Consider the following 18,614-nt stretch of genomic DNA (forward strand, 5'->3'; position numbering starts at 1 on the left):
TCAATATTGAAAGAAAAATGACCAAAAACAAATCCTTGGGGCACACCTGATAATTGTATGACATAATTTATTTTTTCTATCAATAAATAAATTGAAGTTTTAGCTAGTAGAAGTGTATTAAATTATATACTTACTTTACCGGTTCGTTGTTATAGTAACGTGTCTGAATAACTTTAGTGCCACAGAATAAAACGCTAGAGTTATGTTCCTTCAAGTTAAACTCTTTGTCAATTCGCTGTAACGCTGTTTTCGTTACGGGAACCGATTCACCTGGGAAAATATTGTAATTATTGTATGGGTCATCATAAACTATTTTGATTTGACCATATTTAAGCACTAGTTTGTTATTATCTAGGAGTCTTTATGTGAGGCGAAATTTAAGTTGAATAAAATAAAAATTTAGTATATATGCCCGCCATTTATTATTATATCGCTGAGAAAAATTAGTGGAACAGTTTCATTTATTTATTGATTAAATCATCAAATCACAAATCGAGACACGTGGTACATGGGACAAAAATGTATAATCCAACCATAACAGAAATCATTTATTGGCAATCCAGTATAAACATAAGAAAACTTGCATCAAGACATCCCCAGACACGACCATCAAAACTACCACCACACCCCGGACACTCCATACAAGATTGTTTTGACAGTCACATTGTAGAGACTGCAAATGTGTGTGTTAACGCTTTATGGTTGGCACATTTTTGACTAGCGTAAAAAAAATCGCGTTTTTCTGATGAAATACATCCGTAAACAGCACAATATCTAACATTTTCTACGAAAAACGATACAGTTACAAATCCAAAATAATAAAATTACTTTAAGTCAATTTGATTAATGTTGTCAATCTTCGTTACGTATCGTCCCTGTAGAAAAATATGGACCATTTTTAGACTGATCGTGCGGGGTGAGGTAAGTGTTTACTTTTGGCGGGAGGCGGAGAGTGTCCGTTCTGTAGCGTTTAGCTACTATTATGTATTCTGTGCTACCACCTTACCTGTGAGCATGCTCTCATTCAATATAGCTGAACCAGTAAGCAGTGCCGCATCACAATGCAGCAGGCAGCCATGAGCTGGTAGCACCAGAACGTCTCCTGGACACAAGGCCTTGCTATCCACACGTCTTCCACCCCATAGTTCCACTGTGTCATGGGCTTCCACGGTCGCTCGGAGACTTTGCTGATTCTAATAGAAAACAAAACAATGAAATTATCAAAACACTATAAATATCTCTCAAATAAATACTTTTTAATATTATAAATGCGAAAGTTTGTAAGTATGGATGTTTGTTACTCTTTTACGCAAATACTACTGAACCGATTACAATGAAACTTAGCACACATATAGAGGGTAACTTTGATTAACACATAGGATAGGTTTTATCCCGGAAAATCCCGGAAATCCTATGGGAACGGGAACTATGCGGGTTTTCCTTTGAAAACGCGGGCGGAAATCTAGTATTTTTTATAAAACAAAAGTGAACATGAAGCTGCAAAATGAATAAATTTAAGGTCAGTAAATATCACATAAAACTACCACAAGGTAAATCTTGCCAGAACACTTTTTCAATATATTTTCTTTGAATTTAATAGATCGAATTGGATGAATTCAGTAAATGTTACAGATGTAAAACATTCATTAGCACTAACCTTTTTAGTTTGTATAACTGAAGTAGCAACACCAAAAGTAGACATCAATACAACAGCAATACAATAATAGTAATAACGCTCAGCTAACCAGACTCCTATTGTGAACAATTGGAACACATAGAATGGATTGAAAACTTCTAGAAGAATAAGAGTCAATATTGTTTGTACTGGAACTTTGATTTCATTCAGGCCATAGATGTTTAACCTGCAACATTATTATACATAGATTCAATATGTGATATACATATACGCATATATAGATACGCACATATAGATGTGCAATAAAAAACAAGATAATCAAATTGTCCGTAGCAAAACTCTGCCTAGGCTTGTATTAGGCATAGTTTTCCAATAAGCGTAATAGACTCTGAACATAACTGCAACGAAATAAGTTGTTAATTTCAATAAATTTTTTATACAACGCCTCTTGGACACTTTTTGATGAACTTTTAGGCGATTGTGATTGTTTTTGTTGTATATTTAGGCATATTAAAATAAATTATCGTACATGCGAAGCCGTCGTTCCGTGCACGGTGGTCTTGCGGCCAGTGAATGTAGTTGAGCGCACGTGGCCCCTCGCTCCACACCCGCCAGTCTTATCCATTTCGATCTAGCCGGATCCCATACTATGCATTGTTTCTTGTGTCTGAAGTATTGGAATTGCTGTACATCTAGGATTAAAATATAATAAAATGTATTTACAAAAAAACAGTACAGTACAGTTTAATGTACAATCTCTTAGATTTAGTGGTAACTTTGATTAAAAATATTAGAGAGATATACTGTGCACTTTCGGAAAGGGCATAAACAATAATAAACTAAGTATATATCTCAAATAACTATTGGTATTGACTGAACATTAGGAGCAATAAATTAGTACTTTTTCTATCTGAATAAGAAATATAATAGCATAAAACAATTCTGAATAAATAAATGATTGTAAAAACTAGATTATATATTTCTATAAGATTTAACAACACTATTAAACTGATGAAGCAATTAAATAAAGATTACCTAACAAACTATTAAAGAGACCAACTATTAAACAATCATTATCAGAATATTAACAAAAGACATGTTTATACATCATGATACTGTTTACTCCGTTAATAATGTTCGTACGTTCTCTTTTCTTGTCAAAAATTCCTTCTATGTTATCCAAATTAAATTAAAAAAAATTGTAATTTTTCACGATTGGGTAAAAAATGAAATAACCACGCGGACCGCGATACTTAATTTCTAAACTTGCGTGCGACATCGCACGGAGCGCGTGACCAATAGGAAACGCCGTGACCGTGAGAGGTCCCAAATCGAAAGAAAGGCAAAATTGTAGTTAAAATGTAGATGTTTAAACATTTTAAATTTATTTTTAAGAATCAAATTTTAAAACTTTGCCCAATTAATTAGTATCATCGTGAGTGTATACGTACAAATAAAATTTATAGGGTAAACAAAATCATGGTGTATATAATATACAGGGTGTACCAAAAAGTAGTGATGAACGGAAGCTGAGAGGTAGAGGACCTAGAGGGCTATCCGAATAACCCCCATGTATGTTATGCGATTTTTCGTATTTTCGGAGTTATGACGTTTTTTTCAATTTTTCACCTATCGCCGAGTACGATGATATTTTCACTCATGCTGACGTCAATGATTGCGGAAAATGCTTGATTTTTTTTGTGTGCTAAGCTGAAAGATAGGCCAATTCAGTATGGTAACATTTACTATCGTTAGATCTTTGAATGGAATAAAAAAAAGAATTAAATGGCAAGAAAGATAAAATTACCCAGTATGTTCACCACTTCAAGGGCCCGTAAAAAAATAAAATCACATAAAAAAAGTTTTCCGTTTGACTTTTAAAAACTTGCTCTATCTATCAGATAGCTACCCTGAAAATTTCATTTTATTATTCAGAAGGCTTCAATCGAAAAATTTAAATCTAAATGTGGTAAGTGCAAAAATTGAATTAACATGATGATCATTAAAACCAATAAATAGGTGTTTAATTACCAGAAATTCTTAAAATAACCCCGCTGTTGCTCAATGCAAGTGCGACATCACTGTAAAAAGTTGTCTTTTAAATGTCTGAATGCCCTTTTATCATTTTTAATGGTTTCTTCTGCTACTATGAATTTCCGGGTTATTTCGTCCAAATTGTGGCATTCTCTCAAGTAGCCGAGGTCTTTTTAGTATTCCCATTGAAACAAATCAATGGGGTTTAGGTCGAGGGACCGTAGAGGCCAGGCTTTAAGGCAGGCGTCACCGGCGCATGCGCAGGCTGCAACGACCAATCCATCTTTCAGGGTATCTTTGCCCTTTAGCCTGGCCTGCACGGTCCCCGGACATAAACCCTATTGATTTTTTTTCGTGGGGATACTACAAAGACGAGAGACTGCCACAATTTGGACGAAATAACCCGGAAATTCATAGTAGCAGACGAAACCATTAAAAATGATAAAAGAGCATTCAGACATTTAAAAGACAACTTTTTACGGTGATGTCGCACTTGCATTGAGCAACGGCGGGGTTATTTTAAAAATTTCTGGTAATTAAACACCTATTTATTGGTTTTAATGATCATCATGTTAATTCAATTTATGCACTTACCACATTTAGATTTAAATTTTTCGATTGAAGCCTTCTGAATAATAAAATGAAATTTTCAGGGTAGCTATCTGATAGATAGAGCAAGTTTTTAAAAGTCAAACGGAAAACTTTTTTTATGTGATTTTATTTTTTAACGAGCCCTTGAAGTGGTGAACATACTGGGTAATTTCATCTTTCTTGCCATTTAATTCTTTTTTTATTCCATTCAAAGATCTAACGATAATAAATGTTACCATACTGAATTGGCCTATCTTTCAGCTTAGCACACAAAAAAAAATCAAGCATCTTCCGCAATCATTGACGTCAGCATGAGTGATAATATCATCGTACTCGGCGATAGGTGAAAAATTGAAAAAAACGTCATAACTCCGAAAATACGAAAAATCGCATAACATACATGGGGGTTATTCGGATAGCCCTCTAGGTCCTCTACCTCTCAGCTTCCGTTCATCACTACTTTTTGGTACACCCTGTATGTATTTCTTAAGTTGTAAGCATTATAAAATAATTTGGAAAATCCAAAAGTGCACGCCTCATAATTTTTTTTTTAATAAATATTTATTAATTATTATTTTTGTTTATTTAATAACAATTAAACCACATCGAATCAGACCCTGAAAAATGAAAGGGTTCTATTCCTGAGCATACTCAAGCGTAAGAGAAAAAAACAGGCTCGATTAGTAAAGTATTTCGGTCGCTATCGTGTTAACAAGGAAAAGGATCCGCACATACAGACACACGGACGTCCAAGACAGAACTTTTTTAAACTGTTTTTTAACTAGTTTAAATAACAAAAATGACATCAAAAATATCATGAACGTTAAAAATAGTGTTTTTTCTTAATATGTGTGTGTATGTATTATCTTACAAGTGCAATGTATGATACATAAAGACATTTTAAGTTTGAAAAATCAGATGTTTTGCGCGAAGTGACAGTAGTACCCACCTCAACGCTTCGCTTATGAGGCGTGCAATTTAGTGCAACTAAATAAGGTATAAACTGTATATGTACTTACTTAAAGTAGTGCCATCCTCCAAATGTACAGGAGTATAGAGATCATCAGCACTGTCTATAGGTACTTTTTCACTTCCAAATTCGTCTTCAAAGCCTTCATTTAAAAGGCCACTAAAACATAAACAAAATTAACTTTAGTTAGAAATAAGTATCATCATTATGGCCAATAATATACCAAATCATTTTTTAATGTTTAATTCAATTTTTTTACCATACATACCTAGGATCTGCTATATTTTTAACTAATATCTTGTGTATATAGTGAGTTTTACATTTTTTCTGATATGTTTCCTGAAAACGAAAAAATAATTATAGTCTCCAAGTCTTTTCATGTCCTTCCTATCCAAAAGAAAATTTAAAAAGGATTTATTATGTGTCGAAAATTTACACTTACAATGACTAAAACCTGGTCAGCTTCTTGAAAGCTGGATCTAACTGAAGATGCATATAGCAACAGTCTCGGCAACCAGTGGAACACCAGAAACGGAACCCCACATGTTAGAACTGACAGGAAATATGTTAGGTAAGTCCTCCATCGACTCTTGCGATATCCATGGACGACCTGAAAACATGTTTTTTTTTTAAATATATTTAATACTAGATTTCCACCCGCGGCTTCGCCCGCGTTTTCCAAGTAAACTTTTCCTTTCAAAGAAAAGAAAAGTATTTCCGGGATAAAACCTATTCTATGTGTTAATCCAAGTTAGCCTCTATATGAGGGCTTAAATTCATTGTAATCGGTTCAGTAGTATTTGTGTGAAAGAGTAACAAACAAACACATACACATCCTCACAAACTTTCGCATTTATAATATTAGTAGGAAGGATAGGAAGTAGAATTTATAAGGTCTCATGACTTGCTGCATCATTTTCGTGTCTCTTACTTTTCGATTCTTTAATGGGATTTATATTCTGTGCTCAAGCTAACTAAGGGTCTTTAAATCTCCAGATTTCAATGAAACCTCTCAATAGTGATAATGGAGTAACAGAATTTATATTAACATATATTACCTATACTAAAAACTACTGTAAGTATTTTCCATCATAGCATTGTTTAATATAAAATATAGGTCTTTTTATTTATTGCTAGTAAATGTTTCGTTACAACAATAAACATGAATAAATTATTTTCTTTTATGATGTACAGGTGTTATATAAAGTAAAATGAGACTAATTTAGCTAAAAAAAACTACAGTAAATTTTAAAATGATTCATGTTATTTCAATACATAGCATAACTAAAAAGTGAATGGAATCAAAGTCGCAATAATATTATCCTACTCGGAAAAATGTCACCTACCTGCTTTAATGTAATTTGTGAGAATGAAATAAGGTAAGAGATGTATTCTCTTTTAAAAATACATAATTGCTATTTTTTCCAGATTTGTTTATAGTAATTGTTTGAAATATATTGTATTCTTAAACTTAAATAATTATAGATTTTAATATAATTTGCACATGCTGTATCTTAAAATACAATTTCCATCAGTAGAACAAAGAAATAAAACATATTATTTCCTTTTAAATACTAATCTAATAACAATACTTTATTTAATTATAGGCTTTCATCCTCTAAGCCCACTTCTGCTAGAAAAGGCTTACAAATAAGTAGAAATTATATCCATTTTAGTTAAATTACCTGTGTTTTTATTGTATTTCTTTTTACAGGCAAGTGCCACAGTAAATATAAACTTATACTTTATACTATTTTTATTTTCTTTTATTGACTTTAAAATATTAAATACTAGCTGCTCCGCGCGGTTTCACCCCCGTGGCTCCACTCCTGTTGGTCGTAACGTGATGATATATACCCTATGGCCTATAGCCTTCCTTGATAAATGAGCTATCAAACACCGAAAGAATGTTTCAAATCGGTCAAGTAGTTCCCGAGATTAGCGCATTCAAACAAACAAACTCTTCAGCTTTATAATATTAGTATAGATAAATATATTTTCATTAACCGTTATCCTTTAATATCTGATACAGCTGTGAATTTTTTAAGCATACATTAATATTAAAATATAATTTTTTATTTAAGCAAGTATATTTTAAATGTTTTTTGAGTGATTTTTTTATTTTATCCTCACTATTACATCACAAATTTAGGTAGGTATTTTTACTAAAACAACTTGCAATTCATGTTATCATGAAAACATGTGACATGTTGTATGTAGCTTTACAAAATATGATATGATATTTGTTACATAATAATCTCATTGTTTCCAAACAAATGGCCAGTTGTTACATTTTATTATTCAAGATAATCCCAGAAATATTTAGTGATAAGAGAATTAGTATAATAGTAATTTTTTCATAACTTGTAATCATTTATTATATGACGACTGTTTAGATATTTATGTTTAAATGAATATTGATGCAATTTTATAAAAAAATATGTTTTTAGTTTTGGATTTCCTTAATACATTTAAAAAATTAGAAATAATACATGTGGCACACGAGGACTACCGCGATAAAGCTATTGCGTAGCATCGCATTGCTGTGCCGGAATTTTTACATTTGGTCGCCGCGCTCAAAGTCTGAGATAAAAGCTACGCAATAGCTTAATAAAATACACAAACAAAAGAGAAATCCTATATGCTGATGACAAATCTATCTTACAAGCTATATAATACATATAAATAAATATCTTTGTTTAATTAATTATAATAATAAACATCATAAACAAGATAATTTACATATTTAGGTCTTGTTTCATGTTCTAGTCTCTAGATAACATGCTCTACATACATCATATGTAGAACAATGATATTATCTCAGGAACTTCTGGCCTAATTTGAAAAATTCTTACTGTGTTAGATAGCCCATTTATTGCAGAGGGCTATAGGCTATATATCATCACGCTAAGACCAACAGGAGCGGAGCAATGCGGATAAACCCGCGGGACACAGCCCGTTATTAAAGAAAATATATTTTATGAATAATTATTAAAGCTCACTTGCACGGTGAAAAATTAAATTTTATTTCAGCTTGTTAATAGACTGCTAAAATTCAACTTAGATTCTAATAATTAAATTCACACTATAACCTGAATAATTTATTATTATCAAGTATAGAATCAACCTCAAAAACTAACATCTTCATGTCCACCAAACAAGGATTTTATACAAATAAAATAATATTTATTACCTGTTCAAAATCAGGATCTATGTTCAAATTTTGTTTATTAATTCCCAATAATAAATCGGTCCTCTCAATTGATCCATACTGTATGAGTGGCTGAATATCTTCATTGGAGTCCATTTTTTATTGGTCTTCTTATTTATTTTTCCCTTATTTTTTATCACTAGCCATTTCAATTCATATTTCCATATTTAGATTATGCGATCGATGTCTGGTTTTCAACGCGATTAGATATTTAGGTAAATTTAATATTTTTCTTTCTTTATTTTGAATGGAATTTTATGATTGTTTGTGTAATGAAATAGCAATAAATAAAAACTTGAAGAACGATATTGAGTAATTAACTAATGAATATAGAACTGCAGACGTATAATTACCCACTAGAAAATATAAAGGACTAGTAACAGGGGCGTTGAGACCTCGAAATTCGAAGACACTATGGTATATTACTTAATGCATGTTCTCGTGAGACTTTTAATTTCAATAAGTAACAGAATATGAGAAGAGTTCGTTACTAATTGAATTTAATTATTATACATAATTCATTGTATGTATTTATAACTAGAAAATAGAAATCTATTCTTTGTATAGCATTGTAAACCTCTTTGTAAACACGCAAATTGACAAAAGTGAACTGTCAATAGCAAGTCAACTTGACAGTCACATGACATTCTACATTTGTCAATCTTGAACAGGATATGAAATAGCTGGTCGGGTGAACTATTATGTAATTCAGTACGTTTATTAAAATCAAATTAAAATTAATATTTTTAATAGGAAGTTATCACAGAACAGTGAAATTATGTGGAAATTATCATATACACAAGATTTCAATTGACACAACATACAAACTATTCGAAACGAACCTCATATCATAAAACTTCCGTATTGATTTTAATTGATCCGCGTATTAGTACGGCTATAAACCGCAACGTAAAATATTTATATTGTTTGTATATATAATAATAATTTTAAAATATCACGTATTAATATATGTATCAAAGTAGAAGGTTTAAGAATCGCACAGTGCAGTGGCCACAGTGAAAACCACAGTGCAAACCAACTGCAACGGTGTATAATATGTATGTATAATAAATCATATAATAACGTACCATTTGACTATCGTCATAATTCAGATATTGTTCCATGCTCAACCTCATGATTTGGCCGGAATCTGAAACAAAAGGAAAAACAGTTATTATAATATAAAATATAGATACAAATAGTTGTTCGTAGAATGGAACATATTCGACGTAACGCAACGGCAAAATCGAAACGTCATACGTCACAGTCGAAACTCGCACTGACACTTGACAGTCTGACATTGACAAAAAACAAATGGAAATATCAAGCGGTTCATGTGGTTTGTTGTTTTATTGTGTTCAATAAATAATTAAAGTATTTCAGTAACCCTGAGTGTATTTAATATCATATAAGTCGCAAATTTCTAACACCTGTCCATTTGTCCACCATTTGACCACTATTAAAGGTAAGATTTTGATGCTCCAAACGTTTAAACATATTTTTTATGTTTTGATTATTTCTTGATTACAAGATTATAAGCGGCATATTTCAACTTATTACTAGAATTACGATAAAATAAGAAATTGAATTGAAATGTAATATGCTTAAGATACGTATATTTAAATACGAAATATAAAATACACTACTATTCTAACCTCAATTTCTACTTTTTGCAACTTTGAAATTTCTTTGTTTTGCATACCTATATTGTTTATTAGTCTATTAAATGTATAGCTGAAGTTTAAGTTATTAAAAAAACTTAAGCAATTAATCAATTTGGTTTGTGTTCCTAACTTTAGTTTTGCCAATGCATTTTTCTTAGTTATGCATACCTATAAGTGCAAATCCATACATGATAACTTTTACATTATGAAAATGACACCTATTGAATTAAAATATAATGAATTCAATATTGATGCCGTAAATGTTAGTTTGGTATCTTTGTACATTTTCCAGACAGCCTTTAGCCTTCCTGCGAAAACCCGAAAGTGTGTGTTTTTAAGATGCTATTATTGTGATTAGAATAAAAATCGGTCTACATATTTTGAAGAGATACCTTACTAATACTGTGACCAACAATTTTATGCAAAAGTAATGAAAAAGTAAATATAACCAGCACTTAATGATAGGCAATGTTTCTCTTAAAAAGTGTGTGAATATTTTCTATAAATATTCTATTGTTACAGGCAACAATGATTATACCAGTGCGTTGTTTCACATGTGGAAAAGTTATTGGAAATAAATGGGAGGCATATCTGGGTTTGCTTCAAGCTGAATATACAGAGGGGTGAGTGTTAAAACTATTATGAATCTATACTAATATTATAAAGCTGAAGAGATTGATTGTTTGTAGAACATTCATGATACAGCTCAAAGATTTCTTGAGCAAGTCTAGTCTAGTCTAGTCTAGTCCATTTTATTAAAATAAAAGTAGAAATTATCTTAAGCGTGAATTCCTAAACAACTTAAGATTAGCCTTTATCTAAACATAGTTTAAACAAATGAAAAATTTACTAAACCACCTTGTAAAACGGAACTCATATAATTTAATGCCGTCTTTAACCGTCACCGAGTTGTAAACTGTTATCGTCTATGTAAGCATAAGATTAGCAGCCATTTTCATGACAATAACCAGTCACTGAAGATAATTTACGTGCGTGACGAGTTGTTATTCTCTTCACAATACTGTTTCATATGTTCCATTTATCTTAAAGAATATATAATTCTATAAAATGCTCTAAAGTTATGTTTTCACACGAACTTATTTACTAAGAAAAAGATATAAATGGTAAGGTAATAACTTAATGATTATTTACATCTCATTATTAGTATTGTCTGTCACCTGAATTAAATGTAATGTAATAAATAAATAAATTACCGAGATTTAGCAGTCGGAATGAAATTTAAGATCTAATTTTAAATTTGAATTATAAAAAGAGTCATAAGAATTTATACTCAGTCATTATGAAAAATACTTTTGTTTATTACTTGATCTATAAATACATATTATATTGCAGAATGCAGTGCACTCTAGGTTTTAGCAAATATTAATTTTTCTAACTACTAAGGTAGTTACCGGCTACCGCTATGTTTTATAGCAGTACTTATTGCAGTGTGAGAAAGTGATAACTCTAGCCGACCTGTATATGTCCATCACTTTCCTACACTGGAAAAAGTACTGCTTTAAAACATAGTGGTAAACCCCCTTAGCATTAGATAAAATTAATATAACGTAGGTAAACACATCAAGTAAAATAACCCATTTTATAGCAATTGTTTTATTGGACTATTCAGTGATATATGTATTTAAAAGAGATTTACGTAAGTTTTATTGTTTCAGTGACGCGTTAGACGCCCTTGGTCTTAAGAGGTACTGCTGCAGACGAATGTTGCTGGGTCACGTGGATTTGATTGAAAAACTTCTCAATTACGCTCCTTTAGAAAAGTAGATTTAAGTTTAGTTTTTGTAATAAATTACTGATTAACTGGTTTTGTAATTGCTGCGATCCCAATGTATGCAAAACATGCCGAAAACAAAGGTTTGATTAATTTGTACATAATTTTTTATAATAAATAGTAAATATAAAAACCTAATCGTGATATATTTATTTATAGGAATTGATGATGTTGCATGAGTATTATATATTTAGATTTATAAAATATTACGAAGACTACGACCGCTTTTATACTTCGAAGTAGCATAGTAGTAGTTAACATATTAGTATAGTAGATAGTGTTTTTTCGTTTACCAAAAGTAAGAAACCTGAAGGGTATGAAAACGCATCCTCCAATGAAAAAAAAGCTTATAGGTAGATATAAAAACACACTCATATCTGTTTCCGAAACATTGTTTATCTGTAAACTGTATTACTTAAGAATTTAGTCTATGCTGTAACTATGCTGAAAAGTGTAAACTATAACTCAAATTGATAACGCCACGCTGAAAGTAAATACATTAATCAGGAATATAACAGTTGTAAATGAAAGGAAGTGTCTTGAGATAAAAAAAATGATATTCATTTGACTGAGGTTGAACCATAAAGGAACCTCATCTGCTGACACAGTTAAAAAAAAATTCAGTACATAAAATCGTTCTGCTACGGTGGCGCCATCTCTTTTTGTCGCTTTTATCTGTGCTTTTATATATGTAACTTTTTAACGGACGTTTTAAGTCAGTGTACACTGTACAATTTAGTGTTTCTGAGTTTTACAATGTTTTTCTACTTTAAAACAACGTTTATATTTTAATATTGGACGTCTAAAACACAGACTTCGATATCAAGTAAATAATAAAAAAATTGCCTCCCTCATGTCGGTAAGGTATCTTTAAAATTGATCTACCGTCAAATTTTTCTATATACATTTTTCAGTACGTTCAAATCTACTGCAGTGAAAAAAGGTTAGTGCTATAATTACTCGGCTCATTAGTCATTAGGTACCTTATCATTGGATTTAATACGCAAACATACTCTTGGTTATCGTCGTTTTTACTACTAATAAGTAATAGGTTCTACTTTGTACAACTCATAATGCAATCTTACAACGTGCCTGAGAACGGACTGAACTGCGCAAGATTATTTGTTTATTGAGGACACGGAAATGTTGCAAAAGATGCAAAGTCATAACTAACTACATACGTACTTATTGAAATATGATTACGGCCTACGGGAGTGTTGGTAGGTACTTCAAACCTTATCCATCATATTTGCATTTAACTGTTCAAAATAAGATCTACAGGACTACAATGCAATACTATGATGCAAGTAAAATATGATGATGATGTGATTGGTTCAGTTGACGACTACAGAAAAAGGTATTTCTCATTTCGCCTGTTTATTTATTATGCTTGAAAAGTTTCGTATAAATCTAGACATTTTATTTGTTTTGATTGAAGGCAACTGATAAGGTAAGTACATAAACAATTTTACTACCACCTAATTATCACGGAAAATTGCGTTCTCAGTGCCTTCTATAATAAAATGCAGAAAATTTTAATTTTATTGCGTTTCAGTTAATGGGTGTAACGAATAATTAGATTTTATTCCTCTTCACTGAAGGTGAAGGAATAATAAAGATAACATACAATTAGTGTTTTAGAACTGGGTCATCATTTGTAATGTTTGTTAGCTACATCAATTGACATCAGTCATGCCCCACTAGTGCAGTACAAATCGCGAAGGTCAGAAAATGTGGTTAATATCCAAGTTAAACGACCGGAACGAACACACCTCGGTAATGTTTCATGATTGACCATAAAAACTACATGCATTTTATGTGAACAGCGACATTTACATGGAGTATTTGTTTTTGCGTTTTTAGTTAGAAAAACAGCGAGCTAATACTTAAATAAATATTATGTTTGTTGAGATTATAAATTAAATAGCTCTTTTTCCTAATCTCCTCCATAATGATATCTAAAGTTAGGAGATTAGGCGCGGCCGCGGCGTTTGTTACAGGTAGGTACCTAACGTCAAATGTGGAGAGCCTTCGTGGGTTGCTGAAAATCATAAATCCTATTTATATTTTTTTACATGGAGAACGTGTTTACGCATCGGTCGATACTCGGGGCATGTTTTCGAGAATTCAGTGAAGGGGTCGCAAGCTATGCTAAAATTCACTCGTGATCCCGGCACAGCAGTTCAATTTATACTACGTTTATCCACACATTTTTAAAAAAATGTAAGTAATTTAGTAATCTTTACACTGACATATGACATAGAATTTGTTGTTGTTATTAGGTAAATTATTATTTATAATAAAATATAGCTATGCAAGACATTAGACAAAATGGTAACTAATGGCCAATTGGTGTAGCAAATACTATTTCTATACTACTTTTAATCAATTATTCCGCAACGCCGTACAAAAATCATGGAGACAAGGGGAGAAAATCTCTACCTGAACCTTCGAATTCTCATCTGCACTCAGGTGGACAGCTTACAAGTGACGTCATAGTGCTGAATCTTATTATTTTATGCTCTTATATCGTTCTAGATAGGTCACCTGGTGGGTCAAATGACCCATAATTTTTTCAACACGGGCCTGTAGTCTACTAAGTATATATTGTAGAAGACGTCAAAAGAATGCCAAAGAGCCAGGACTGCATTACATATAAATGCATCATTGTTACTTTCTCGGTAATATTTTTACTTGATATAATAGGTGAGTGATTCATGCCGGTGGGATGTCCCTGACGGTAAAAAGGAAAATCCCTTGGATGAAGATAAAAAAAAACATTTTACAGAGTAAGTATTAAATAAACGAAACCTTGTAAATATCGCAACAGGTAAATTCTGCAAGGTTTGTCAACGGCTTTGCTTAATGATAAATATTTTACGATGCAAATTTATGCACAAAAACCTTACAATAAATAACCTTTTTAGATTAAAACTCACGTTTTATGAAATATTCATTCCAAAGTACTTAATTGTTTTAACAATTACTTTATATTATCACTATATCATGGTTCTATTGCTATATTATTTTTAACACATAACAATTGGTAAAAAGACACCAAATATGTACCTTTAAACACATTTATTAATTTTTAATATTAAAAAAATTAACTAACTATATGAGAAGTAGGTCCTTTACATGAATCATAAGCATTATAATGGAGATGTATAATGAAATAATTTAACACGATAAGAATTTTACGATAAAATAAAAAAAATCCACCTCAAATAACTACTTAATTATGTGCATTCATAAATGTTCGATAAATATGTATGCTTTATATGTGGTAGAGTCGCATATATGCCTACAAGCTGAAAGTCAAAACCAGATCAAAACAGGACACATGCGAATGGAAATTAGCGAAGTATTATTACATGTAAATTTAATTTGAATGTTCTTTATTATTCCTACAATTTACAAATATATCTACTTGGGAATAACAATTATAGTTGAAAGAACATAAATTATCGAAAGCTAACTAATTTTCTGTGAAAATTTTCGGACGGATACCTTTTTATAATTAATCTACACATTATCAAATCTATTTTAATTTGAATATGGTATCGAATAAATGCGGAAGTAGCTAAGCTAATGTAGGTAATAAACTTACAACATTTTTGACACATAACTACCTAACTAAGGTATAATATATAAGAATATGACCTTGCAATTTTTTATTGACTTGGCCCTAACAGTGAGTTCTTATATAGGGTGTCCCAACAAGAACGCAAGATTTAAATTTGACATAAAACGCAGATATTAAAAATAAAATTGTGAAAACTATATTATATCGTAAAGTAGACAAGATGAGGTTTTGTTTGGAAGAACACATCAGGGAGATGGCCACCGCGGCTTTGCTGGCACATACGCGATCTTTAATGAAATTTTCAATGACCGTTTTACATAAATGCTGTGGTATTTCATTAATACAGCGTCCAATTTCGTCTTTTAAGGCTTGAGTCATCGTCGGCTTAACCCTTAATTACTCGCGTGGGGTATATCTAACCCCACGGCGTATTTGAAGCGTCGTATCTCCGCCATTTTTAAAGCTACCTGCGTGCCTTTCTTAGTAGCTGCCTAAATACCATCCCCTGCCGTGAATCACTCGCGAGCGCCGCTCCATGTCGTGTGGTTGTGTCAGGAGATCGCGTCTGGGGTATATATTGCCCCACGCGAGTATTCGTGCAACTTTTTTGGACGAGTGAGTATGTGTATTTTTATTTTATAATGTGCAGTACATATACTAAATGGTTCGTTTTTTTACTTATCTTTGTTTTATGTTTATTTGTTTTAGGTTAGAACGCCTAAAATGGCAAATAAGCTTTTTTCTGACTACCAGATTGTTGAGCGTTTGGAAGACGACGAAGAAAGCATCATAGATAGTTCCGATGAAGATGAGGTAGTCGACGACGTGATCCAGAGTGACCACAACTCAACCAAATGTGTGCTAACTATAACTACGGCAGACGAACAAAAATATGGCCTATGGTTATATTTAACACACTGCCTAGGGCCATACAAAAACGGCTAAAAAATGCTCATGTTCAGGATCCTAGCCCCACTTCCAGAGGTGGTCCATCGACAACTTATAAAAGGTGCCATATCTGTCCAAGCACAAAGGATAAAAAAACAAGATTTATATGTGCCAAATGCCACCAGGAAGTTTGTCACGACCATGCCACTATGATATGTGATAAATGTATTAAATAAAAAGTTACTAAATTTAAAGTTTCATCTTTAAAAGTTTATTATATTTATATTGATTAAAAATAGTATTATAATTTAGAACAATGTTGTCTCTTTCTAATTTTTATAATAAAAATAAAAGTATGTCATTAAAAATATGTTTTATTGTACCTTTAAAATTGGGGTTAAATATACCCCACGCGAGCGTAAGTGTAACTATATGGACGCGAGTAATTAAGGGTTAATCGCATAAACCATCGATTTCAAAAAAACCCCTAAATCGCATGATCTAGGTGGCCAATTATGGTCCCCAAAGCGTGAAGTAACATGACCGAGAAATGACTGATGCAGCAATTGTATTGTTTCTCTGGCTGTATGACATGTGGCGAAGTCTTGTTGAAACCACATCCCCTCCAGCATGCAAGACGCAAATCTTTTGTCAAAATTCGCTGCATAGTGGATTCGGAACCACCAATTTTTGGAGCTCAGTGTTGAATTGAGATGGATGGAGTTTGAGCGATATCATCACATACAGCTGCGATATTTTCGGTTGATCGACGGTCGAAGGCGCGTTGTTGTCTTTACATCACTAACAGACCCAGTTTCAGCAAATTTTTCCATTAATCTCTTTTACTGATCGCAATTTCTTTGATCGCAATTTGCGTACTGTATCCGCAAAACTTTCACTATTTTGGTAAAACAAATTTTACTATGAGAATGCGTTGATCCTTCGTTTAGCGTTCCATATTCACTAACCTTATACCTTCTACTAAAAAAAAATAACACTTGTTGATATGTCAAACAATGACACTTCGAATGGCGCCAAATTTAAATCTTGCGTTCTTGTTGGGACACCCTATACATTCTACGGTTATGATTATTATTAACTATTTAAGCTAATTAATATAAAAATAAAAAGCAAATTATCCAAAAAAGTAAAAATTTAATGACCAAGCCAACCAGTTTTGATGGGTTTCAAACAAGTTTTATACAATGACTCGAGCATTGGAAAGTGACCCAATATTTACAAATGGTATTGATAATAAAAGAAGTCGGTTAATAAGTGACAAGATATACTTAGTTATAATATAATTTTTAAACTTGTAACGGTATTTATCAGTAATTAGGTTTATTATATTTAAACTATGTAATAGCACAGACTAATAATAATATACTACGTGTAATAGGAATTAAGGGCACTATTGTAATACTGTGTTAAGGGTAACTACCTTGTAGTAAACAGTACGAAATTATGAGAACTTATAACGGGTGATTTTTTAATAGGTTAGGATTTGATTTTCAAAAAAAACACAAAAAATTTGAAAAATTTGTTGTAATCTATAATGGAATCGATAGAACGATCAATATAATTTAATGTTTGAAGATGATTTCATGCAAATGCTGGCCGCGGCTCCGGTTTAGATGGCCCATTCGCAAGGCCCAATTTCGGCACACTCTACAACATATCGGCCGGTATATCACGAATAAATGCTTCAATATTGGCTCCCAGTGCGTCAATCGTTGCTGGTTTATCCCTGTAGGCATAAAAAATAGTCCAAAGGCGTTAGATCACACGATCTAGGCGGCCAATCGACGGGCCCAAAACGTGAGATAAACTTTTCGCCGAAGGTGGCTCTAAATTGGGCTATTGTTTCGCGTGCCGTGTGTCATGTGGCACCGTCTTTTTGAAACCACATGTGAGGCATGTCCAATTCTTCCATTTTGGGCAAAAAAAAAATCTCCAATCGAAGAAGTGCATCGCGCACTTCTTAACCGACTTCACACTCTCTTAACCGAGCATGCATTTTGATAGTAAAATTCAATAATTTGCGAGCGTTGTTCGTTCGTAAGTCGATTCATGCTTAAATTATAGACCAAACTGAACAAGTTTGATAAAGACACAAGACACGATTCACGCGTGATCTATCAAAAACAGTATTGCCAAAAAGAAACCAGCAAAAAAATCACCCTATATTATGTATTATATACCTATACCTACCTACTATAGGTGAAAAGCACTCAAGGATGAA

General features: G+C 32.2%; 2 protein-coding genes across 4 annotated transcripts in view; one reads left to right on the top strand and one right to left on the bottom strand.

The window, feature by feature from the left end:
* Positions 1 to 18,614, bottom strand: part of anne (polyamine-transporting ATPase anne boleyn) — a 47,423-nt gene that overhangs the window by 15,313 nt on the left and 13,496 nt on the right. Inside the window, exons 1-9 of one of the 3 annotated variants that reach the window (XM_090115827.1) lie at positions 8,796 to 9,027; positions 8,425 to 8,629; positions 5,674 to 5,841; positions 5,500 to 5,570; positions 5,281 to 5,390; positions 2,166 to 2,328; positions 1,658 to 1,862; positions 1,007 to 1,193; positions 135 to 270 (exon numbers count right to left, since the gene is read on the bottom strand). In XM_090115827.1, coding sequence (XP_089971953.1) covers positions 135 to 270; positions 1,007 to 1,193; positions 1,658 to 1,862; positions 2,166 to 2,328; positions 5,281 to 5,390; positions 5,500 to 5,570; positions 5,674 to 5,841; positions 8,425 to 8,538 — 1,154 coding nt within the window. In that variant the 5' untranslated portion in view covers positions 8,539 to 8,629; positions 8,796 to 9,027. Of the gene's footprint in view, positions 1 to 134; positions 271 to 1,006; positions 1,194 to 1,657; positions 1,863 to 2,165; positions 2,329 to 5,280; positions 5,391 to 5,499; positions 5,571 to 5,673; positions 5,842 to 8,424; positions 9,028 to 9,530; positions 9,593 to 18,614 lie in introns of those variants that run through there. The other 2 variants (XM_090115828.1, XM_090115826.1) reach the window with 2 other exon arrangements.
* Positions 9,727 to 12,036, top strand: Polr2L (DNA-directed RNA polymerases I, II, and III subunit Rpb10). The gene is made up of 3 exons (XM_090115863.1): positions 9,727 to 9,907; positions 10,629 to 10,729; positions 11,783 to 12,036. Exons 2-3 carry the CDS (start codon positions 10,635 to 10,637, stop codon positions 11,889 to 11,891), a joined length of 204 nt encoding a protein of 67 aa, XP_089971989.1. The 5' UTR covers positions 9,727 to 9,907; positions 10,629 to 10,634; the 3' UTR covers positions 11,892 to 12,036.

The sequence above is a fragment of the Colias eurytheme genome, chromosome 24 (assembly GCF_061535395.1).
Source record: "Colias eurytheme isolate Ceu_HAF_F1 chromosome 24, ilColEury1 Martin Lab GWU primary, whole genome shotgun sequence".
NCBI lineage: Eukaryota > Metazoa > Arthropoda > Insecta > Lepidoptera > Pieridae > Colias > Colias eurytheme.